A 25,637-nucleotide genomic window follows, 5' to 3' on the forward strand; every position below is an offset into this window, starting at 1 on the left:
GGAGCGCTCGTATCCCCGCTCCCATAGAAATGAATGGAGCTGCTTTAGACGCCGCTTATTCTGAACGTGTTTTACGTTCAGAATAAGCTAGCGTTTACTCAGTGTGAATTCACCCTAAGTCTGTTTTTATTAATATGCTAATGAGCTTTCAGCCAGTACAGGAAGTTCCCAGCAGCAGTCCTCTCTTCTATTATCTTCTATATGTGTGAGGCAAACAGGAAGCTGAGTCATCATCATCAGCAGCAGCAGCCTCCCATAGGAAGCAACAGGAGAGCAGAGCACAATGTATCGTGCAACAGTCTAATTAGCATATGAATAAAACGGACTTATTCAGAAACCACTGAGGCAATCTATATACTAAAGGTAGGTGTGGAATAGCCTTTCTAAAAGCTGTGCAAGGATGTGATTAGTTAAAAATGACTTTTTCCAGTGATAGAGCCCCTTTAAATATGGGGAGAGATTTGCTGGCAGTAAGGGAGAGATGTTTGTGATTAACTTGCCTCTATAGATATGCCAGGTTTCTGCAGGCCCTTTCAAGAGAGAGTCATATTCTGGGCGTCTAAAGACATTGGAGTTAGGAAGCCAGAGTTGTTTTAGCATAGTGGGACTATGAATAGTTTCCTCCAATAATGACAATGAGGGGGACTTTATTGGTGAGGTGTATGACATCCAGCGAGAGAGTTGGATAGCCCTATAGTACAAAAGTAAATCCGGTATGGCTAGGCCTCCCTCTTTTTTTGACTTGGAGAGAAAGGAATAAGAAATTCTTGGGGTTTTCTTTCTCCACAGGTAACGGGAGAACATTCTGCGAATAGAAGAGAAAAAGTCCACTGGGACATAGATCTATATATGTCAGAAGGAGTGGTATCTTAATTCCTATAAAGATAAGAAAATTTAACAGAAGCCAAATATGTAACATTGGGTAATACCGAAAGTAACCTGTGAGAAGCGAGTCCAGTTCAGGATGTCTCCTGTCTCAATTTGGACAGGTCTTTATGCATTCTTGGGGATTTGAATTTCCCCCCACCAGACCAGTTGGAAAGTGGAGGAAGTTCTGGAACTGGATCCATGTCAGCCGTCGGTAGCCAGGAATGGATCAGAAGTGGGTCTATACCCAAATGTCTCCAAATAGTGGGTATATCCTCAGGCGTGTGAATCGCGATTCTTTTTCCTCCTATCATGACTGCAAGTCAAAAGGGGTATAACCACGCATATGAAATATTGCGCGCTCTTACAGTGGCTTCAAAAGCCTACATTTGGCCAAGATGGAAGGTGCAATATCTTGATATAGAGAGATTTCATTATCCTCATATGTGACTCGTTCTCTGGTTCTAGCTGCTGAAATTGATCGGCCACAACATCTGAATGGGATCATACTGCCATATATGCTTCTTCTAATACCTGGACACGCTGTCCCACAGATTGTATCTCTGATTTAATTTCAGCAACTGCTTTGGCTAAAGCTTTTTGTAAAAAGTTCTTAGACATATGAACCATATCGCTACTACAACTCTCTGTTCCGGTAGCACACTCATCCTCAGAATCATCCACATACTCACTCTCCGTCCCGCGCTCAGGCGCCATCTTGTGAGCGCTTCTCAGTGGAGTAAGTGTCTTTTTCCGAAGAAAGCGTTGCATGTCCCCTTGCTTATTCGTTCTGGGTGTGCTCTGAGTCTCTAGGGATCGGTCCCTGCCGTTTTTGCCCATTTTGGTCCGCTGGAAACAATGCTATATGAGGTAAGTGAAGGCACAGTGCAGAGGAGCTCTAGCAACGAGCGTCCGGTGCCATTCGCGGTCAGTCTCCGCCCCCAAACCTGTTTTTAATGCTGTACCCCCCCCCCCCCCCCCGAAGCTAAGTGGGAGACACAGCAATTCAATCAGGCTATATCAGGTCAATCTAAAGTGTCAGAGACAGATGTGGAGGTGTCCAGGCTGGTAGTCTGGACTGCAGCACCAGCACTGTAAACAGTGGAAGAGGCAGAAGAGGTAGTGTCGGCAACGCTGGGCGATGATTGACCTGCATTTGCTCTCTCCCACTGAGCCCAGGGCTTGCCTTCCAAATGACAGCGCACGCAAAAGGTGGTAAGGTTACTCTTTTCAGAGCCCCTACTCAGTTTAGACTTGCAAAGTGTGCAAATCGCACTAAATTTGTCATGTAACTGGTGACACTAGGCACCTCAGTGGCGGTAGTTTGGTCAGGGGGTGCCGCTAGCCTCCTGTGTGACAATGAGATCATCTGCAACTTTGTCATCCTCCTCTTCCTCCATCAATATACGCTGTGAAGACATCAGACATGCCACAGTCACTGAATATGAGGTCAACCAAGCACAAGTAGATCCAGTATGGAATCTTACGGGTCTCAGGTCATGAAGCTGAACTAAAAGCCATCACTAAGATAGGGTACAATGCCTGAAGGTAGATGTTTGATATAGTAGGACTATGGTCCTATCTGGAGAGCGAGAGCTTTCTGTATGTTTAATGTTAAGCCCAAAATTATTTCCAGTCTATTCAGGTAGTGATGGAGACCCTGGTGCTGCACCCACACAGGTGGGTATAGTCAAAAGTCAGGGCACAAACCCAGACTGATTAAAAAAAACAAAAAAAAAAACAAAACAGAGGCAACATGTGGGTAGACGCTGCCACCAAGCTAGCTGTAGACGCCTAGGGAACATGCCTCACCACGAGTGGTCACCATAATAGACCAAATCTCAGCTCTCTTATCAGGTTCTAAAACATTGCAGCACCACAATAGTCCAGGAGAAAAGAAGACTTGGAAACAGCAAGGATCAAAAGAGGATGTACAAGTCCTGATGTCCGATGGTAAGAGAGTATGTTTACCCAGTGCATTGTTCCCTACAGATTTATTCTCCCTTGTCAGAAGACAGACTTTGTACACTGTTGGCCTTAGACCAACTTAAGGAAACTGTCAGTGTACAGAGTTACCATGAATGGCAACAAGATGTCTCTTCTTTATGGACATCTCCCAAAACAAATGAGGGTACATTACGTGCCACCCCTATAACACTACACTTGAAACCTAGCATCTCATTACCTTGTGTACGTCAGTACCCACTTATCCAGTCCCAACAGAAAGCCATAGCAACAGGCTTGAAAGTTCTGTTAGATAAAGGGCTGGTAATCCCCATCAAAAAGCCCTTTCAGTACCCCGCTGTACCCAATTTGGAAAAAGTCCCCAAAAAAGAGCCCCCATGATTTTGAAACCAGCTTATTATGGAAAAGGAAGTATCACTAATCTGAGCTTCTATGAGGAGGTCAGTTCAAGACTGGACATGGGTAATGCAATAGACGTGGTGTACCTGGACTTTTCAAAGGCTTTTGATACTGTTCCACATAAATGGTTGGTATGCAAAATGAGAATGTTGAGACTGGGGGAAAACATATGCATTTGTTTTAGCAACTGGTTCACTGATAGGAAACAGAGGGTAGTTGTTAATGGTAAATATTCAGACTGGGCCACATGTTTTTTTAAACTGTTTATTTACATGTTCTGTTTTCCATCTATTTTGCATCTAACACTCCATTTCTCTGTGTATATTGTGGTAAAGTGTATGGTAAGGTGGTGGACGGAGTGTATATCTCGCCTGGTTTCCTCAGCCAGGCGAGATAAAGGAAAGCCAGAGCAATCATGTTCTAGCAGAACATAGTCTGCTAGAGCTCTTGTTCCATATTATGGGCTGGCTTTTCTGGACTGGAGGGCAGGTTGGTAGTGGGAGCCTTCCAGTCCACACCCTTACTCCACTACGGGTTTTGCCCTGAGTCCGGGGCATTCACAGGTGAGGCTTCCTTAGGACTATTTACTGGGGAAGGAAGCTCAGTTATGGGTCTGATACACACACGGTGTGTGTGAGGAAAACACTCCTGAGACAAACAGGTATAGTGTGGACTTTGACCTGCTAATGCAGGGACTCAACCTGCTCTAGATCAGAGAGGTAACCTGTTGTATAGGTAGAGCCGGACAAGGCTTAGGTTTTTGTTGTTTTGTTACTTTGCTGGCACAGTGTTTTATGCCGAAATCCCAAATAAAACACTCTGGACTTGTTTATTCTACTACCTGTTTGCATGGTGTCATTGCCGTTCTCAACCGTGTGAGCTGAACCCCCTACAATTGGTGGAGGATGCGGATGCTGCTACGGCTTTGCAAGGCCAGTCCAATACCATGGAAGAGGTATTAAAGCAGCTGGTACAAGTCCAGATGCAGCAACAACAGGTCCAGGCGCAACAACAACAGGCCCTGGCGCAGCAACAGGAAACAAACCGCCTGTTAATAGAGCAGATGGCTGCGCTCCGAGAGTCTGGCATGACTCAAGCCCAACGAGTGGAGGTAAGCCCGCCTGAGACTGCCAAGGTAAAGAGGGCTGTATAGCAGGTCTTGCAGAAAATGACATCCGATGATGACGCTGAGGCCTACCTCACGGTGTTTGAGAGAGTGGCAGAGAGAGGGTCTGCGGAGTGCAGAGTGGGCAGATGTGATTGCGCCCTTCCTCTCCGGTGAACCCCAAAAGGCCTACTATGACCTCAGGGAGCAGGATGTCCGGGACTATACCAAATTAAAGTTGGAGATCCTTGCTCGCCTGGGTGTCACGCCAGCTGTTCGCGCTAGGAGAGTTCACAGTTGGAGCTACACCATTGAAAAACCCACCAGGTCTCAGATGTACGACCTAATCCATCTGGTACGCAAATGGCTAGAACCAGAGACCTGCACACCCGCCCAAATCATGGAAAAGGTGGTTGTCGATCGCTTTTTCAGGGCGCTGCCGGCAGAGCTACAACGCTGGGTCGGACACGGGGACCCCAGTACTGCTGATCAACTGGTCAACCTGGTGGAAAGGTACATAGCAACCGAGGACTTCCTCCATGATGTTCCCACGGCACCAACTCCTCTCAGGACTGCCAGTCCCGTGACGTCTGTGGGTAAGAAGGGTACAATGGGAGGAGTGTGGAAAAATGCGAGAGGGAACAGGGCTCTGGACCTCGGGTGAGGGCAAAAGACTGAACTTGAACCTAAGGGGCCCACAGGTCCTACAAAGGACTCCCAGTTAAAAAGGCCTGGGTCCCTCCAGTGCTGGAGTGGGGACATGTGGCCGCCCATTGCCCTCTTACTTCAGAGCTCATGGAGTGTGACGCTAATAGACGGAAGTCGCTAACAGCCCTGCTGGACTCTGGTAGCTCAGTGACTTTGGTTAAAGCCAGCCTTGTGACTGGGGACTATATACCAGGCAAACATGTGAAAGTGTTATGCATCCATGGGGATATTATAGCTTACCCCGTGGCCTCAGTTAAATTGGTAACTCCCTCTGGGACTGTGACCTATGAGGTCGGTGTGGTAAAACGGCTCATGTATGAGGTGATTTTGGGCCATGATTTCCTGTTGTTTTGAGAATTATGGAAGAAAGGTAACGCTCCTGCTGCCAGTGAAGTAACTCCAGCAGAATCTGTTCCTTTCTCTGAAAATACTGGTTCATGTGAAGGGACCCCTGGAAACAGTAATACTAATTTGGGGAAAAATGTGAATGAACCTGAGGTGTGCAATGATGAATGGTTCCCCTTGCAAGTGTTAGCCGGGGAAGAAGAAGAAACTTCCCCACCAGGGTAGCAGGTGCTAGATTTAGGAGTGTCTCGGGGTAACTTTGGGACTGAGCAAGCGAGAGACCCCACTTTGAGTACTGCACATGCCAATGTTACGGTAATAAATGGTGTACCACAGGATCCCGAAGCTGACCACAAGTTTCCACACTTTGCTATGAATAGGGACCTGGTGTATCGAGTCACCAAGTGTAACAATGAAATTGTGGAACAGCTTTTGGTGCCAAAACTGTATCGTCGCATGGTGCTAGATATGGCTCATAATCTGTGTTGGGTGGTCATTTGGGGACTAGTAATACACAAGAGAGAGTCCTCCAACGTTTTTTTTGGCCTGGGGTATATGAAGAGGTGAGGAGGTACTGTGAATCATGTCCCACGTGCCAATTTAGTGCCCTAACACCCCACTACCGTAGCCCTTTGGTGCAACTTCCCATCATTGAGGTACCATTTGAAAGAATTGCAATGGACCTGGTGGGGCCTCTAGTCAAATCAGCTAGGGCACATCAATACATTCTGGTTTTGTTAGACTATGCCACCAAGTACCCGGAGGCAGTTCCTTAAGAAACATGGCCTCCAAAAATATAGCTCTAGAATTGTTTTACATGTTCTCTCGCACAGGAATTCCCAAAGAAATACTTACTGACCAGGGTACCCCCTTTATGTCAAATGTTATGAAAGAACATCAGTGTACCACCCCCAAACTGATGGATTAGTGGAGAGGTTCAATAAAACCATCAAACACATGTTGAAAAAGGTAGTGGAAAGGGATGGCCGGGACTGGGACTGTCTGTTACCGTATCTTATGTTCTCCATCAGGGAGGTACCCCAAGCATCTACAAGGTTTTCCCCCTTTGAGTTAGTTTATGGCCGGCATCCAAGGGGTTTGCTAGATATTGCCAAAGAGACCTGGGAGACTGAGGCCACCCCATATAAAAGTGTTGTTGAACATGTGGCCCAGATGCAGGACCGAATAGAGACAGTGATGCCCATTGTCAGAGAGCATATGCAAAAAGCTCAGGAGGCCCAGAGCAGAATTTACAACAGGTCTGCCCGGGTGAGGACCTTTAATCCAGGGGACCGGGTCCTAGTTCTAGTTCCCACCGTTGAGAGTAAGTTTCTGGCATAGTGGCAGGGTCCCTATGAGATTGTAGAAAAGGTGAGTGAGGTGAACTACAAGGTGCATCAGCCAGGCAGGAGAAAACCCTTCCAGATTTACCACATAAACCTCATCAAGCCGTGGAAGGATAGAGAGACTTTGGTAGCCACCCTGACTGTGGTTAAAGAAGGATTACAGCCAATTCCCCCAGTAAGAATAGGAGAGGCCCTGTCAGGACACCAGAAACAGGAGGTAAAGGAATTCCTACAGCGCAACAGAAGCAAGTTTTCTGACCTACCCAGCCGAACTCACCTGATAAAACATCATATTAAAGCTGAGCCCAATACTAAAGTGAGCCTGAAGCCGTACAGGATACCAGAAGCCCGCAGAGTGCGGTATCCTCTGAGGTCAAGCGCATGCTTGAACTGGGAGTCATTGAGGAGTCGAACAGCGAATGGTTAAGCCCCATTGTACTAATCCCAAAGCCCAATGGGACATGGAGGTTCTGTAATGACTTCAGGAAATTAAATGAGGTTTCAAAATTTGATGCGTACCCCATGCCCCGAGTGGATGAACTGATAGAGAGGCTGGGGAGTGCCAGGTACATCACAACACTTGACCTTACAAAGGGTTATTGGCAGATACCATTATCTGATGAGGCAAAAGAAAAGACTGCATTCTCCACTCCTGAAGGCCTGTTCCAATATGTAGTGATGCCATTTGGGTTACATGGGGCCCATGCTACATTTCAGAGGCTGATGGATCTGATCTTGAGACCACACTGTGATTATGCCGCTACCTACCTGGACGATGTGGTCATTTTTTCGCCTGATTGGAAAAGTCACCTCTGTAAGGTACAGGCCATCCTAGATTCCATCAGTGATGCAGGCCTGACCATAAACCCTGAAAAATGTGCAGTGGGTCTGGAGGAAGTAAAATACCTGGGCTACATTATCGGTAAAGGATTGGTGAAGCCCCAGATAAATAAGATTGAGGCAATACAGAATTGCCTAGACTGCTAACAAAAAAACAGGTCAAGGCCTTCCTGGGCATTACCAGATACTACCGCCGGTTTGTGCCCAATTTTGCTTCCATTGCATCACTATTGACGAACTTAACAAAGGGCGGTAAGTCAGTCATGGTAAAATGGACCCCAGAGGCAGAGAAGGCTTTTCAGAGTCTAAAGTCTGCTCTGTGTGAACAGCCAGTGCTAATCTCCCCAGATTTTAGAAAACAGTTTCTGGTTCAGACTGATGCATCTGATACAGGGTTGGGAGCCGTCCTGTCACAGGTGGTAAATGGGGAGGAACACCCAGTGATGCACCTGAGTAGGAAACTGACCCCAGCAGAGAAAAATTATGCCATAGTGGAGAGAGAGTGTCTGGCTATCAAGTGGGCCCTGGAGTCCCTAAAATATTATCTGCTGGGTAGAAAGTTTGTGTTGGTGACAGATCACGCTCCACTTGCCTGGATAAAGCAAAATAAGGAGAGAAATGCGAGGGTGATCAGATGGTTTCTCTCCTTACAAAACTTCTGTTTCAAACTTGAACATAGACCAGGGAAATTACAAGGAAATGCGGATGCATTGTCCAGGGTCTGCTGTCTGTTCAGTAAAAATGCCCAGACCTCTGGTCTGGAGAAGAGATATGTGGTAAAGTGTACGGTAAGGTGGTGGACGGAGTGTATATCTCGCCTGGTTTCCTCAGCCAGGCGAGATAAAGGAAAGCCAGAGCAATCATGTTCTAGCAGAACATAGTCTGCTAGAGCTCTTGTTCCATATTATGGGCTGGCAGGGGCGGATCCAGGGCCGGGCGGGCCCCGCGGCCCGGCCCTAACAAAATGGTCCCGGTCAGTTCGGCATAGTCGGGCAAGTGCCGGGGCCCACAGAGCCTCTGGGGGCCCCCCGGCACTTGCCTGTCATGATTTCAGCTCATCGGCGTCCGTCCGCCGATGAGCTGAATACATACGCGATTAAAGCAGGAGCTGTGAGATCAGCTCCTGCTTTAAAGCTCTGGCCCAGCTTGCGTGTGTAGGCGCGATGACGTCATCACATCGCGCCTACACACGCAAGTCGGGCCGGAGCTAAGCAGGAGCTGAGGTCACAGCTCCTGCTTTAATCGCGTATGTGACTGGAGAGAGGAGCGTCGGGGGAACGATGGAAGGTGAGTGATAGAAGGTGAGTGTAAGTGTTTGTTTTGTATTAAATATTAAGGTGGAACATAATGAAGGGGGCCCATGAAACTGGGGGGCAAATGAAGGGGAGGGGGGAACGGCATGACACTGGGGAAGATGAAGGGGGTGGGGAGAGAACGGCATGAAACTGGGGACAGAGATGGAGGGGGCCCAATGAAACTGGGGGGCAAATGAAGGGGAGGGGGGAACGGCATGACACTGGGGAAGATGAAGGGGGTGGGGAGAGAACGGCATGAAACTGGGGACAGAGATGGAGGGGGCCCAATGAAACTGGGGGGCAAATGAAGGGGAGGGGGGAACGGCATGACACTGGGGAAGATGAAGGGGGTGGGGAGAGAACGACATGAAACTGGGGACAGAGGTGGAAGGGGCCCAATGAAACTGGGGGCAAATGAAGGGGAGGGGGGAACGGCATGACACTGGGGCAGAGACGGGGGACATTAAACTGTGGGCAGATGAAGGGGGAGAACGTGATGAAACTGGGGACAGAGATGGAGGGGGGGACATGAAACTGGGGGCAGAGGAAGGGTGTATATGAAACTGGGGGAGAGATGGAGGGGGGGCATATAATTTACGGGTGACTGTAGGAGGATTATACTGTGTGGGAGCACATGATAAATGAATGAGAATGGGTGGAATCAACATAAAAGTGGGTGGAGCCAAATTTGCCGCGGCACGCACATTTTACCCCTCTTTCTACTCTTTAAAAATTGGGAGGTATGGCGTTGGTGATGCCACACTCCTGCATGACGTCACTTGCTTCATCTGCGACGCACAGTGTCTCGACTCCCCCGCCTCCTTTACAAGGGGGCCCACTGAGGCTCTGTTGCCCCAAGGGCCCATAAAAACCTGGAGCCGGCCCTGGGTCAGCATGTCCCGATTTCAACATAGGCGTTTAAAGCAGGAGCTGTCACAGCTCAGCTCCTGTTTTAACGCTGAGCTCCGGCATTTGTAGTCGCGATGTGATGACGTCACATCGCGCCTACAATATGTGTATGAGGGAGAGAGCTGCGGGGGAACGAGGAAAGGTGAGCACGTGTGTGTGTGTGTGTGAGAACAGCATGACACTGGGGCAGATGGAGGGGGAGAGAACAGCATGACACTGGGGCAGATGAAGGGGGGATGGCATGACACTGGGGCAGAAGAAGGGGGAGAAAACAGCATGACACTGGGGCAGATGAAGGGGGGGAGAATGGCATGACCCTGGGGCAGATGAAGGGGGGAGAACGGCATGACACTGGGGCAAATGAAGGGGAAGAGAACAGCATGACACTGGGGCAGATGAAGGGGGGAGAACGGCATGACACTGGGGCAGATGGAGGGGGAGAACAGCATGACACTGGGGTGGATGGAGGGGGGAGAACAGCATGACATTGGGGCAGATGATGGGGCGAGAACGGCATGACACTGGGGCAAATGAAGGGGGAGAGAACAGCATGACACTGGGGCAAATGAAGGGGGGGAGAACGGCATGACACTTAGGCAGATGAAGGGGGGAGAATGGCATGATACTGGGGCAGATGAAGGGGCGGTTGGCATGACACTGGGGCAGATGAAGGGGGGGAGAATGGCATGATATTGGGGCAGATGAAGGGGGGATTATGGCATGACATTGGGACAGATGAAGGGGGGAGAACGGCATGACACTGTGGCAGAGACGGGGGGGGGGGACATGAAACTGTGGGCAGATAAAGGGGTAGAATGGCATTAAACTGGGGACATAGATAGAGGGGGGGGCATGAAACTAGGGGTAGATGAAGGGTGTATATGAAAATGGGGGAGAGATGGAGGGTGGACATATAATTTACGGGTGACTGTAGGAGGATTATACTGTGTGGAATCACATGAAAAATGAATGAGAATGGGCGGAGTCAATATAAAAGTGGGCTGGGCCTAATTTGCTGCGGCGCTCTGCGCGTAGGGCCCCGCCAAAGTCAATTGCCCAGGGCCCCGCAAACCCTGGATCCGCCACTGTGGGCTGGCTTTTCTGGACTGGAGGGCAGGTTGGTAGTGGGAGCCTTCCAGTCCACACCATTACTCCACCACAGGTTTTGCCCTGAGTCCGGGGCATTCACAGGTGAGGCTTCCTTAGGGCTATTTACTGGGGAAGGAAGCTCAGTTATGGGCCTGATATACACACGGAGTGTGTGAGGAAAACACTCCTGAGACAAACAGGTATAGTGTGGACTTTGACCTGCTAATGCAGGGACTCAACCTGCTCTAGATCAGAGAGGTAACCTGTTGTATAGGTAGAGCCAGACAAGGCTTAGGTTTTTGTTGTTTTGTTACTTTGCTGGCACAGTGTTTTATGCCAAAATCCCAAATAAAACACTCTGGACTTGTTTATCCTACTACCTGTCTGCATGGTTGTATTGCAGTTCCCAACTGTGTGAGCTGAACCCCCTACAATATATATGCCTAACTTCAGAAATTGTTATACCATCCTGATGAAGAGACCTCTATAGAGTCTCAAAAGCTCGATATGCCATCAAATTTTTTTTTAAGTTTGCCATTAAAAAAGGTATCAACTACTGAGGACTTCCCTCAAAAAATTTCTTTCATTTCATATCCCCTGGCTAACACGGTACAAAGAAATTTTTTCTTATATGTACTTAATAGTAAATTACTGGGTAAGACTGCCAATAAAAAAGACTTAGGGATTTTGATGGACAGCAAGCTTACCTTTAGTGACCAGTGTCAGGAAGCTGCTGCCAAGGCAAATAAAATTATGGGATGCATCAAAAGAGGTATAGATTCTCATGACAAGGACATAGTTATGCCTCTATACAAATCACTGGTACAGCCACACTTAGAATATTGCGCGCAATTTTGGTCCCCGATATACAAGAAAGACATAAGTGAACTTGAAAAAGTGCAAAGACGGGCAACCAAAATGATTAGGGGAATGGGTGGACTGGAGTACAACGATAGATTACAAACTTGGGGTTATTCAGTTTAGAGAAAAGACGTCTTATGTGGAGATCTAATTACAATGTACAAATACATGAAGGGACAATACAAAGAACTTTCTAAGGATGTTTTTACTCCTAGGCCAGTGACAAGAGGACACCCTCTACGTCTGGAGGAGAGAACGTTTCACCAGAAACATAGAAGGGGATTTTTCACAGTAAGAACAGTGAGGCTCTGGAACTCTCTGCCCCAGGAAGTGGTGATGGTGGGTTCATTAAACAAGTTCAAAGAGGGCCTGGATGCCTTTCTTGAAGAGAAAAATATAACAGGTTATGGACTCTAGATTTTAAGGACACGTTGATCCAGGGTTTTTATACTGACTGCCAGATTTGGAGTCGGGAAGGAATTTTTTACCCTGAAATAGGGCAATTGGCATGAGCCTCATGGGGTTTTTTGCCTTCCCCTGGATCAACACTGTAGGGATTGTAGGGTTATAGGATGGACTTGATGGACTAATGTCTTTATCCAACCTCATCTACTATGTAACGATGTAACTATGTAACTCCTACTACTGATCCTAATCCTATTGACTCTGGGCATACATCATACCCTTAGAGATGGGATAATAAATTCATTAAACACCATGGTTTATAGCCGAGTCCCCAGGATGTGATGGACATCATTTCTTCATGGATTATGGGAAGAAAGGGAGAAACATAAATAAGAGTAAGAGTACAGTAAGTAAGTAACAACTTTTTGAGTTGTGCCTAAAGTGAGCAGTGTACAGTATGAAGAGGAAAGGGGCAAGAACTGTACTTTGTGGTGCCCCTGTACTACAGATCATAGTGTTAGTCACACAGCCCTGAGCTAAGTTTGTGAGGTAGTCTAGGATCCAGTTGGACAGGTGATGGTCCACTCCAACAAGGTCTAGCTCAGGGGTGCTCACACTTTCTCAGCATGTGAGCTACTTCTTTAAATGACCAAGCCCTAAGATCGACTACCCACTTCTTGTGGGCGGGGCCGGGGCGGGCCTGTAGGCGGAACGGGACATGTCTATGGGCGGGACTGGGCATGTGGGCGTGGCCGGGCGGATCGTGAGAGGTGGCCGCCCAGGCATCCCCGCTGTCTGCTTCTTCACATCGCACACTGAGTTATCTCTGGACACTGGCAGGCTGGGGCTGCAGCAGCCCCGCCTGCCAGTGTCCGTAGATGACTCTCAGCCTGCGCTGTGAAGAAGCAGCACCCCGGCCCCCTCCATCCCTAAGAGCGGCCTGCAAGTGCTTGTTCACAGCGCAGGCTGAGAGTCATCTACGGACACTGGCAGGCGGGGCTGCCGCAGCCCCAGCCTGCCAGTGTACAGAGATAACTCTCAGCCTGCGATGTGAAGAAGCAGACAGTGGGGATTCCTGGCTGCATCCCGCAATCAACCCATACATCCATTGTGATCAACCGGTAGATCGCGATTGACGTATTGGGCACCCCTGGTCTAGCTTGTTTCTCAGTAGCTCTGGCTGAATGCTGTTGACATCAAGTGGGATGTCAGTGCTACAGGTCTGTAGCCATTGAGGTCCATCAGATTAAGTGTCTTTGGAACTGGTACCACACAACATTATCATTTTAAACCCAAGACTGCTTCCCATAAATTAATGTACAAAGTGAAATTTGAATTTTTCATAGAAATTTGCCATTTTAGTGCCCAATATGTTGTGCCCACTTTGTGTCATCAGTGACACATACTCATAAATCTATTAAGTGGGTTTTTCCAAGTACAAAAAAGTTGTATATATGAGAGTAAACTGCCGCTTAGGCACACAGGAGGACGCAGAACTGAATGAGCACTGCACTTTTTAGCTTTAGGAGTATAGATTTAGAGGGGCTTTCTAGACACCATGGAGTTGCAAGTAAATTGGAATTCCCCACAAAATGACTCCTTTTTGTAGGGGCAATTTTGGGGTCTTTTTGGTGTCCAAAAACTAAAGGCACTCCTTGCCTTCTGCACCTGGTTGTGTGTTTCAAACAGCAGTTTATACACACATATGACATTAAATATATTATCATGTTGTCATGTATGTGGTCATAAACTGTAGTTTGGGAACACGGCAGGGTACAGAATGGAAAGAGTGAGGCTTTTGGAGCACATATTTAGATGTTTGCTATCTGGACAACATGTCATGTTTGCAGATCCTCTAAGGTGCCAGAAAAGTGGTAATATGTTCATTTACATTTCTGTAAGGGGTCACTTCATGGGAATTCCAATTTACTGGCATTATTTCCTTTAAAAGTTGGGAGGTATGCCAAATGTTTAGGCAAACAGGCTATGATTAGTTACCAAAAATACCTAGTATGAGAAGGTGACAGACAGAATGCTGGAATAACACTATATCTTCCCCAGATTTTTAACGTATGTGTGGTCCAGTGCAGGTCTTGAGTAGGCCTCAGCCTCAGGTGTGGGTCCTAGGCTCATTACTTGGTGAAGAAAAGCCTGCAGATCCTGCACTTCAGGGCAGATCCAGGGATTGAGGGGAGGCATCTGGGTCTGTCCTGTTGCTCTGAGTCTGGTGAGATTGTAGAGTGCTTATTAGTTTGTTCGTGCAACTGATAACAAGCCACACATTTAGTTAGTTTATTTTTACTGTTTACCGTATTTTTCGGACTATAAGACGCACTTTTTTTCCCCAAAATTTTGGGGGAAAAGAAGGGTGCGTCTTATAGTCTGAAGGTGGCGCCTGGCATCCGCTGTAATAGAGAGGCGGAAGCCGGCAAGTGATAGACGCCATTACAGGTGCCGGGGTCTGAGACATCGCTGCGCTCCTCTGCCCTGCATGAAGCCAGCAGCGGCAGGGGTGATGCTATTCTGCTCCTCCGTGCCCCCGCCGCTGGCTTCATGCAGGGCAGAGGATCGTAGCGATGTCTCAGGCACCGGCGTCTATCCCTCCCCGGCATCCGCCTCTCTAGTACAGCGGATGCCAGGTCAGTATCCGTGGCCCCTTCTTCCCCGGGGCCGGTCCCAACCGGCCCCGTACCTGTAAAGTTGCAGGCCGGCTCCTGCGTGGCAATATCGCAGGAGCCTACCTGTTTGGGTGACAGCCGGGAGCCTAATGAGGCTCCTGGGTCTGTCACTGCTATATATTAGTATTGCGGCTGGGTCTATGACCAGCCGCCGTAATACTAATATACAGAATGTCCCATAGACGACAATACAGTTGTATTGCCGTCTATGGGACTTGCGATCAAGTGACCGCAGGTTCAAGCCCCCGGGGGGGAATAAAATAGTAAAAAAAAAAAAAAAAACCTTTAAAAATATGAAATAAATAAAAGTTCTACATCACCTCCTGTTTTTTTTTCAATACAAGGTGATCTAAGCAATAGATATCCCCCAAAATGGTATAACTAAAAAGTACAGCTGGCCCCGCAAAAAAAACGCTCTATGCATCCCCGTACAGCTGCAGGGTCACCTGTCAATGTGGCCTTGCAGCTGTTGCAAAACTACAACTCCCATATATTAAATATTTTACCAGTTTTTGCTTCAAAATTTTTTTTTCCTATTTTCCTCCTCTAAAACCTAGGTGCGTCTTATAGTTCAGTGCGTCTTATAGTCCGAAAAATACGGTAGTTAGTTGCTCAGACAAGCAAGATTTTGCTTCTTATTGTTTTGCCTGGAGATAAGGCTGTATTTTATTTTGCTCATTTTCTGCCTGAAGTTAAGGTTTATCTGTTTTTATTTTTTTTGTTTTTAAATAAACCTGTTTCCTGCATATTTTGTGTCCCTGACTGGTTGGATCCGCACTACTGTTACTACCGAGGTACCTTCCCCATACTAGTTACAGTATCTAAGGCCCTTTTCACATGTTCTTTTTTCCTTCCATCAGAGACATGCATAGAACTATAGTCTTACATATAGAAGGCTGCAATGAATGCCACTTGACAGGCATGCACTGGCATATATCATTCATTGACTCTCATTGTAAAAAGAAAAATTATATAATACACGGTATTTGTTCTTATCGTATCCTTCTGTATAGGAAGGTGCAGCAGACTAAGGTATGTTTATGATACACATTGGCTCGGTTTATAAACAAGGACACTTACTTTTCTGGTTGTTTGTCTCCAATCTCTTTGATCTTCTCCTGGAAAAAAGGAAAAAAAAAACTTAATTAAAAACTGTTTACAATTTCATATTGTGATTAATTGTCCAGTATTATATAATGTCATGTGAATCTGATGGTTGCTTATGACATAGCTTGGAAATCCAGGGAGTAAGACAGAGGTCAGTAAGCAAACGGGAATTTACAGACAAAACATGGATATCCAAACTAGGAATAGAAAACTAAGTTAATTGGCACTAGTGTCAGGAGGGTAGGGTTTTAAATAGGCCTCCTCAGTGGTTAACTGGACCAAACTAGGAAGTTTCTAAAACTGCAAACGCTTCCCAGGTTGGCAAGATAATGTTAAAGGTGCAACAGCTGGAAAGAAAATCCTGACAGATAAAATATAGCCCTCATTGTACATATGCTAGATGAGAGTGGTGAACGCAGCTGCCAGACTCCTCTGGCATTGGCTTATATCCACAAAAACAAAGAGATTAGGCATTTGAAATCCAACTTCATGATCTGATTCCTTACTTCTCCAACATCTGCTATCAGGGGAGCATTGGAAAACTTTTATAATTTTTATATAGATGAGATGGCTGGCAGAACCTAGAGAAATTGATGGTTTTGGCCAATACAAATTCCAATACACAATACACATAACCTTATACTATATATATATATATATATATATATATATATATATATATATACTTCCATCATCTCCCCCCCCCCGGGGGGTTGCAATTCAATTTTTAGGGCTCCAGCCCAAGGGCCTGCAAAATAATTTTTTAGGGCTCACCCCCAAGGAGTTGCAATCTAATTTTTTAGGGCTCCCCCCAAGGGCCTGAAAATTAATGTTTTAGGGCTCCCCCCAAGGGCCTGAAAATTAATGTTTTAGGGCTCCCCCCAAGGGCCTGAAAATTAGTGTTTTAGGGCTCAGCCCAAGGGCCTGAAAATTAATGTTTTAGGGCTCACCACAAGGGCCTGAAAATTAATATTTTAGGGCTCACCCCAAGGGCCTGAAAATTAATGTTTTAGGGCTCACCCCAAAGGGCCTGAAATCAAGTTTTTTAGGATGAAACACTGCTGCTGCATGGCTCTAGTCACCCCAAGGGACAAAAAATAAAACACTGCTGCTGCATGACTCTTGTCACCAAAAGGGCATAAAACACTGTATTTTAAAGGCTGTACTCACTCCAAAGGCCAAAAGCACTGTATTTTAAAGGCTCTACTCACTGCAAGGGCCAAAAACACTGCTGGTGTGAGGCTCTACTCATGCCAAGGGCCAAAAACACTGTATTTTAAAGGCTCTAATCACGCCAAGGGCCAAAAACACTGCTGGTGCGAGGCTCTACTTACTCCAAGGGCCAAAACCTCTGCTTTTTAAAGACTCTACTCACTCCAAGGGCCAGAAACACTGCAGGTGCAAGGCTCTACTCACTCCAAGGGCCCAAAACACTGCTTTTTAAAGGCTTTACTCACACCAAGGGCCAAAAGCATTGTGTTTTAAAGGCTCTACTCACTCTAAGGGACAAAATCTGAATCTCTGCTGTTTATAGGCTCAACTCACCCAAAGAACCAACAAATCTCTGCTGGTGCAAGGCTGAACTAAGTTAAAGGGCCTAAAACTCTGCAGGTAAAAGGCTGAAGTCACCTAAAGGGCCTCAATCTCTGCTGGTAGCTCAGCTTAAGGGCCTGTAACTTAATTTGGAAGGGCTCCTGTTAAGGGCTAGAAAAGTGAATTTTGGAAGGTCTTACCACATCACACACACTCAAAATGACAGTTAAGGGTGAGGGCTTTTGGATTTCCCATTGTCTATTCCATCTGTGGTTGTCATGGGCAACGTGATTAAAAGGGGTGCTTGTTAATGTTTTTTTAGCTTAAAATTGGGTTTGTGTCCATCCATTTGGGGAGTAAAGAAGGTTTCCAGGTATTTTCCCACTTTGATAGAGGTTTTTTTGAATGTGGAAAGTGTGTAGTTGTTAGGCTGTGATAGTGGGGTAATACCCTGTTTCCCCGAAAATAAGACACTCCCCCCCCTTCACCTTCTGGATCACATACAACCGGCAGTCATGCCGGCGCTCCGCTAAGGAAGCATCAGCATGACTGCCGATTGTTCCCTGCTCCAGCCGCTGCATAAGACATCCCCCGAAAATAAGAAAGGTCATATATTTCGTTAGATAATTAATTATAAGAAACTGTCTTATTTTTGGGGAAACAGGGTACAGGGACTTTGGTGTGTTAGATGCCCCCAGACATGCTTCCCCTGCTGTCCCAGTTGCATTTCAGAGGTGTTGGCATCATTTGCTGAGGTGTGATAGTGGACTTGGTGACCTTCCTGAGTCGAATGGTGGGATCCCCTGAAACGAAGCATTTTCTCCCATAGACTTATAATGGGGTTCGATATTCGTTCTAATAGTCGAATATTGAGATGCTATTCGAAATGAATAACGAACATCAAATATTTTACTGTTCGCTTATATCTAGTTAGGGCCAGTTCACACGGAGTTAACGGGTGCATTCTGGTATGTATACACGTGTCAGAATGTGAGTGCTCAAAACAGAATCTCATTCATTTCAATGTGTCGTTATAGGCGCGTGCAAAATTACGCGTGCAAAATTACGCGTGTTATACGCCTGTAACAACACATTGAAATGAATGAGATTCTGTTTTGAGCGCTCACATTCTTACACGTGTATATGTGCCCTCCCCCCTTCCGACACCAACGGCGAAGACCTCAACCGACCCCCTACTACACATTCCTGCGTGCTCTATTATGCCCCATAGTGGCCCCTGCACACAGTATTATGCCCCATAGTGGACCCTTCATACAGTATTATGTCCCATAGTAGCCCTTGCACATAGTATTATGTCCCTTACTGGCCCCTGCACACAGTATTTTGTGCCTTACTGGCCCCTGCACACAGTATTATATCCCATAGTGGCCCCTGCACATAGTATTATGTCCCTTACTGGCCCCTGCACACAGTATTATGTCCCTTACTGACCCTGCACACAATACCATCCCCAATAGTGTCCCCTGCACACAGTATTATACCCCATAGTGAACACCCATAAACAATTATTATACTATGGGGTCTTTTCAGACCCCAGAGTATAATAATCGGAGACCCGGGGGAATAAAAACATAAAAAATTACTGTTATTACCTGTCCCCTGGCTCCTACGCTGTCTTCTCCGCTGCCGTCCTTCTGAAATGACGTCAGACGTCACATGACCCGGGACGTAGGCCGGGTTCATGTGACGTCAGAGATGTCATAAAGAATGTCAGGAAGGAGGCCTGGCAGGATCGTGGAGAGGTAAGTAACACTGTTTTTTATGTTTCTTACCTTTCCCGGTCCGCCGATCATTATACTCAGGGGTCTGCAAAGACCCCCGAGTATATTGATAGTATTTGTGGGGCCCGCAATGTCACTTACTGATCTCGGCCCAGCCAGGATCGGCAAGTGAATAGGGCCCGTAACGGCCTATTAAAACAAAAATAAAAATGCCCCCTAATGGCCCGGGCCCTGTGGCAGCTGCCTCCGCTGCCTCTATGGTAGTTACGCCCCTGCCCTATGGTAACAAGGGAAATCAATGGGAGCCGCTCAGGTTCTGGACCAAGAACCCTCAGATAATACTCATTTTCTTCCAGAAAATGATTGCAATCACAAATTCCTTGGTATTATTATCTTTATTTAATTTGTCTTCAATGGAAAACCACAAAAAGAATTGTCAAAAAGCCAAATTGGATATAATTCCACAGCAAACATAAAAAAGGGGGTGGACAAAATTATTGGCACTGTTTGAAAAATCATGTGATGCTTCTCTAATTTGTGTACTTAATAGCACCTGCTACTTACCTGAGGCACCTAACAGGTTGGTAGCAATAACTAAATCACACTTGCAGCCAGTTGAAATGGCTTAAAGTTGACTCAACCTCTGACCTGTGTCCTTGTGTGTACCACATTGAACATGGAGAAAAGAAAGAAAACCAAAGAACTGTCTGAGGACTTGAGAAGCAAAATTGTGAGGAAGCATGAGCAATCTCAAGGCTACAAGTTCATCTCCAAAGACCTGAATGTTCCTGTGTCTACCGTGCGCAGTGTCATCAAAAAGTTTAAAGCCCATGGCACTGTGGCTAGCCTCCCTAGATGTGGATGGAAAAGAAAAATTGACGAGAGATTTCAACGCAAGATTTTGAGGATGGTGGATAAAGAACCTCGACTAAAATCCAAACAAGTTCAAACTGCCCTGCAGTCCGAGAGTACAACAGTGTCAACCCATACTATCCGTCGGCGTCTGAATGAAAAGGGACTGTATAATAGGATATCCAGGAAGACCCCACTTCTTACCCAGAGACATAAAAAAGCCAGACTGGAGTTTGCCAAAAATTACCTGGGAAAGCCAAAAACATTTTGGAAGAATGTTCTCTGGTCAGATGAGACAAAAGTAGAGCTTTTTGGGAATAGGCATCAACATAGAGTTTACAGGATAAAAAAGAGGCCTTCAAAGAAAAGAACACGGTCCCTACAGTCAAACATGGCAGAGGTTCCCTGATGTTTTGGGGTTGCTTTGCTGCCTCTGGCACTGGACTGCTTGACCGTGTGCATGGCATTATGAAGTCTGAAGACTACCAACAAATTTTGCAGCATAATGCAGGGCCCAGTGTGAGAAAGCTGGGTCTCCCTCAGAGGTCATGGGTCTTCCAGCAGGACAATGACCCAAAACACACTTCAAAAAGCACTAGAAAATGGTTTAAGAGAAAGCACTGGAGACTTCTAAAGTGGCCAGCAATGAGTCCAGACCTGAATCCCATAGAACACCTGTGGAGAGATATCTCAGGGACCTGGAGAAGTTTGCCAAAGAAGAATGGTCTAAAATTCCAGCAGAGCATTGTAAAAAACTCATTGATGGTTACCGGAAGCGGTTGTTTGCAGTTATTTTGTCTAAAAGTTGTGCTACCACGTATTAGGCTGAGGGTGCCAATACTTTTGTCTGGCCCATTTTTGGAGTTTTGTGTAAAACGATCAATGATTTGACTTTTGTTTAACTCGCTTTTGTGTTTTTCATTGCAAGCAAAATAAATGAAGACATTAATACCAAAGAGTTTGTGCTTGCAATCATTTTCTGGAAGAAAATGAGTATTATCTTACAGAATTGCAAGGGTGCCAATACTTTTGGCCAACACTGTATATATATGCAGTGGCGTAACTAGGAATGGCGGGGCCCCGTGGTGAACTTTTGACATGGGGCCCCCCGACACCGAAGATCTCGACGGAGTCCCTCCTACGCATTCCTGTGCGCTCTATTATGACCAATAGTGGACCCTGCACACAGTATTATGCCCCATAGTGGCCCCTACACACAGTATGATCCCCCATAGTGGCCCCTGTACACAGTATTATACCCCATAGTGGCCCCTGCACACAGTATTATGCCCCATAGTGGCCTCTGCACACAGTATTATACCCCATAGTGGCCCCTGCACACAGTATTATGCCCCATAATGGCCACTGCACACAGTATTATGTCCCAAAGTGGCCCCTGCACACTGTATTATGCCCCATAGTGTCCCCTGCACACAGTATTATGTCCCTTAGAGGCCCCTGCACACTGTATTATACCCAATAGTGGCCACTGTACACAGTATTATGTCCCATAGTGGCCACTGCACACAGTATAATGTCCCATAGGGGCCCCTACAGGACTAAATACTGTCACGTCACCCGCTGACCGCTATACCTGGACAATTGTGAGGCACACAGGGGTTAATGTGAGGGACATGATAGGGTTAACTTCTATTAATATGAGGCACATGGAGTTACTAAAACAAAAGTAATCACCCCAAATGCCTGATATCAATAAGTATAGTAACCCCAGTATGTACCTGTTACCTGTTTTCTTTCTTTAGTTTCATTTTCCTTCTTCCTTACTTCTTCCTCTCCTCTTGAGTGCAGGATGGCAGGAGCTTGGCAGGGATAAGCCCCGCCTCCTGGGCTCTCCTCAGCCCTCTCATTGGTGGGCAAAGGACAGACAGAGAAAGGGAGGGGGGAGAGAGGGGGAACATCCTGAAGCGCTGAGAGGAGCCAGACCTGCAGCTCCTGTGTCTCAGCCGTTGCTGCAGCTTCGGGGCCCCCTGTTGGTGGAGAGACTCCGCCTCCTCAAACACGAGCCTCCAGCAGAACCAGCGTTGATTGGCCGAATGCTGTACTCTGGTCAATCAACGCTGGTCATTGCATTCCTATGACAAAAAAGTCAGCTCCCTCATAACAGCAAGCTGCCAGCTCTCCCGATTAGCAAGGACGAGCCTGCTGCAGAAACAGCGTTGATTTGCCGCAGGGTCTTCTTTGCTAGTTGAGAGAGCTGTCAGCTTGCGGTTACGAGGGAGCTTACTTTTTATCAGGGCAACTACAAGCGCTGTGCAGTTAAAGCGCACGGAGCCCATAGACTATAATGGGGTCCTTGCGCTTTAACTGCACAGAGCTCCTCCAAAACACTCTCCTCCTGCTATTCGTGGGCTTGGTGACTCTCCTTTAGTCGAATAGTGGTTTCCCCTGAAACAAGCATTTTTTCCCATAGACTATAACCCATTATTCGATATTCAATTGAGTAGTCGAATATTGAGGCTCTACTCGAAACGAATCTCGAATATTTCACTGTTCGCTCATCTCTAATTATTATTATTATTATTGTTATTATTATTATTATTATTATTATTATTATAGCACATTGTACGTCTTCATAAGGTCATAATAGACCTTATTTTTAACTCTTTTTTATGATGATGATGATGATATCTCCTGTAGCTGGGAGTGATACCTACAGCCCTGGTTACAGGAGGAATACAGCTGTATGCTGTACTCCAGAGCTGAACTGGGTCCTCTAAGATCCAACAGCTCTCAGAGTTCCTTTCGTTGGGACATAAAGGAGCCGCATCATAGTGACTTCCATAGCTGTGCACACAGCACTCATTGAGCACTGTGTATACAGTGATCAGGAAGGCAGGGATAGTAAAAAATCATCCCTGCATTGTCTATGAGATGTCCGACTGTACTAACAGCCGGCATATTAAGCCCATGGCTACACAATCTTGTGAGGCAGACTAACTTTGCAATATATATGTTCGAATATATATATCCTTGTAGGGTTAGAAGTGGACCACCTGGACATATATAATCTAAGGGTGGGCTGAAAGAAGTTAAAAAATACAAGAACAATGGAAGACTTGATGAGATGCTGTAGTAATACTGCACATGTTACGTCCCTCAATAAATCTCTATTGATCAGTGATATACCTAGACAGGTGTGTTTGTGATAAAGACATCAACAGAGCCCTTCACAGGAAAATTTGCAAATGGCAAAAGTGGGAGTCATTTTTGAGTAGTGTGGTCTTCATTGAAAGAGTACTGCTAAATATATTCCAATTCCATATGTTAGGATCACATCCTCCATCTTGTATTCTGTCAGCCATCTTGTAACCTTTTTCTTATAGAAGCTTTATAAGAATGTCTGTTTAGAGTCTAAGAGACCCCTTTAGGGGATAAAGCGTGTGGAATGTTAATGGATGGGTTATAACTCCTTATCTGTTTGTGGTAAGGGTCTCATCTTTGAAGGTGTGTGTAGAAACCGGTTCTGTAACCTGTTGATCATTAGGCCAAAACCAGACTCGTCAGACAGCATGTGATCATTATCTCTCTTGCTGTGATATATACATCTAGAATTAGTGTAAGATGTTGGTTTACACATAAATATTTTAGATTATTCTTTATGTCATGAGAAAGGTCATCCCAGGTTGGAGTGTAATAATGAGATGCAGATTACATTAGACCATATCCAATAGTCATGTGCCACAGCTTACGTTATAACCAATCATGTCAAGTCCAACCTGCTTTTGTCTGTATAAATACTACCTCTCTGTAACAATAAATCAGAATCCATTTTGATACACCACCATCTGTGTCTTCGTGATTCTCCAGGTCAAAGATGACTTTAGCCGATCTTGGCCTGTTATTTAATTTGAAACTACAACAACATACGCTCTGGGGGTCTATGCCCCCAACACATATAATAATAAATAATAAATAAAATAAACTATTATGTCATTTTATTTGTGCTATTTAGCAATTACTATAAATATTGGAATGATTCATCAAAATCCCTATGAGTGGTGTACATATCTCATGCAACTAAAATAGAATGTGGAATATAATAATGCCAGTGCCATATTCTTCATCATCTATGTTTAAAAAAAATGTTTACAAAATGCTAGAGAGTGGCTGAAGCTGTGGCTCGGCTGTTAAGTTCCTGCCTTACATACACAAGACACTGTGTTCATAAACCCAAAGAAACCTAATAAAAAATGACATTGAATTAAGTCAAGGGAGGATCTCCCAGAAAGCAAATTATTAATGTTTACTGCAGTGAGCTGACATCACAGTGCAGTGAATAATGAACCGACAGCTGGGTGGAAGTGTATCTTGACTGGGGGAGTTGCAGTGTCTGGTAGGGAAGGGTGATTACCTGACAAATATATTTAGGCCTATTTAGTTAGTTCATGGATGCAATAGATTGCGTTTACACAACTCAATAAAGAAATGAATCACCTTACCCATACAACTTCTTTTATAATGGTGGCAATCTTCATTACTAGTTTAGGAAAGTGTCCAGGGTCCAAAGCTTGAGTGGAATGTTCAATGCAAAGACTAAAGAAGTACGCAGGAGAAAGCTTAAATTCAACTTTTGAGTTACGAGATTTTTCGATAATCTCCTTCAACACAGCATCTTCTTCTTGAGAGCGATATTGTAGGATTAACTCTCTACTTTCTATGTAAGCCTGAACAGCCTCTTGACGCTCCTGAAGTGATCTACCACACATCTGACATGAAAATGCTCCACTCAACCCAGAGGTAGACCAGGATTGCGGAAGCCAGGCTGGTCGAGTTTGGGTTATTCTAGGGTCCTTGTACATGAATAAAAAATGCTCTCCAAGCCCTAATAAATCCCCTGTATGCAGTTCAGCTTCTCTTTGGAGAACTCTGCCATTGTGAGTAACAAGTGCCCCTCGATAAGGCCTTACACGGACTATATTCTTTTGAGTAGAAGAATCCAGACGCCATACACAACAGTGGCGAGGAAGTATATCTGGTGCAGACAGAAAGGTATCAACATAATGACCTTTATCTCTTGAAGCTTTTTCTGATTTTCCAAATAGATGTTTTTTCCTAGTCATGACATATATGACAAAATCCTAAAACACAAAGAAAAACATATTTAAGTATTAAATTATTTATTAAACATTATATGCCTTTTTTATATTACATATTTTATAATGAAATACAAAATGTACAGTCGTCAGATTACCAAAAATATAATTACAGTAGTTGTCTGGAAAAATGGTCAGTTTTAAATCCTTTAAAAGAGAGCTACTCTTGCCAATGGGCTGGGTCTGATCTTTCAGTAAATCACTTTTCAATTGTTTGGGTGCTAAGCCCATAGAGAAAAGTGGCACTGTCTCTAGAAAAAGCAGACCAGTTTGAATAAGACCTTTAAGGGTCAGTGCACAAGGCTTTTTTTGGAGGCTGATTTTGAGGTGGATTCAGCATCAAAATCAGCACCAAAAAACTCTGTGTGCACTGACCCTAAGTCAATTGCAAATAATGTTTTGACCACTGTTTCCACAGCATATGTTTAAGGCAATTTGGCACATACAACATTGCTAAACAGTAAACTTTCTAATTGT

General features: G+C 45.6%; 1 protein-coding gene across 2 annotated transcripts in view; it reads right to left on the reverse strand.

Annotated features, from left to right (window-relative positions):
* The window catches only part of RASIP1 (Ras interacting protein 1), a 354,699-nt gene that overhangs the window by 106,573 nt on the left and 222,489 nt on the right, over window positions 1-25,637 (reverse strand). For both annotated transcript variants that reach the window (XM_075276771.1, XM_075276770.1), the window contains exons 5-6: window positions 24,507-25,145; window positions 15,893-15,930 (exon numbers count right to left, since the gene is read on the reverse strand). In XM_075276771.1, coding sequence (XP_075132872.1) covers window positions 15,893-15,930; window positions 24,507-25,145 — 677 coding nt within the window. The remainder of the gene's footprint in view (window positions 1-15,892; window positions 15,931-24,506; window positions 25,146-25,637) is intronic.

Source organism: Leptodactylus fuscus, chromosome 6 (genome assembly GCF_031893055.1).
Source record: "Leptodactylus fuscus isolate aLepFus1 chromosome 6, aLepFus1.hap2, whole genome shotgun sequence".
Lineage (NCBI taxonomy): Eukaryota > Metazoa > Chordata > Amphibia > Anura > Leptodactylidae > Leptodactylus > Leptodactylus fuscus.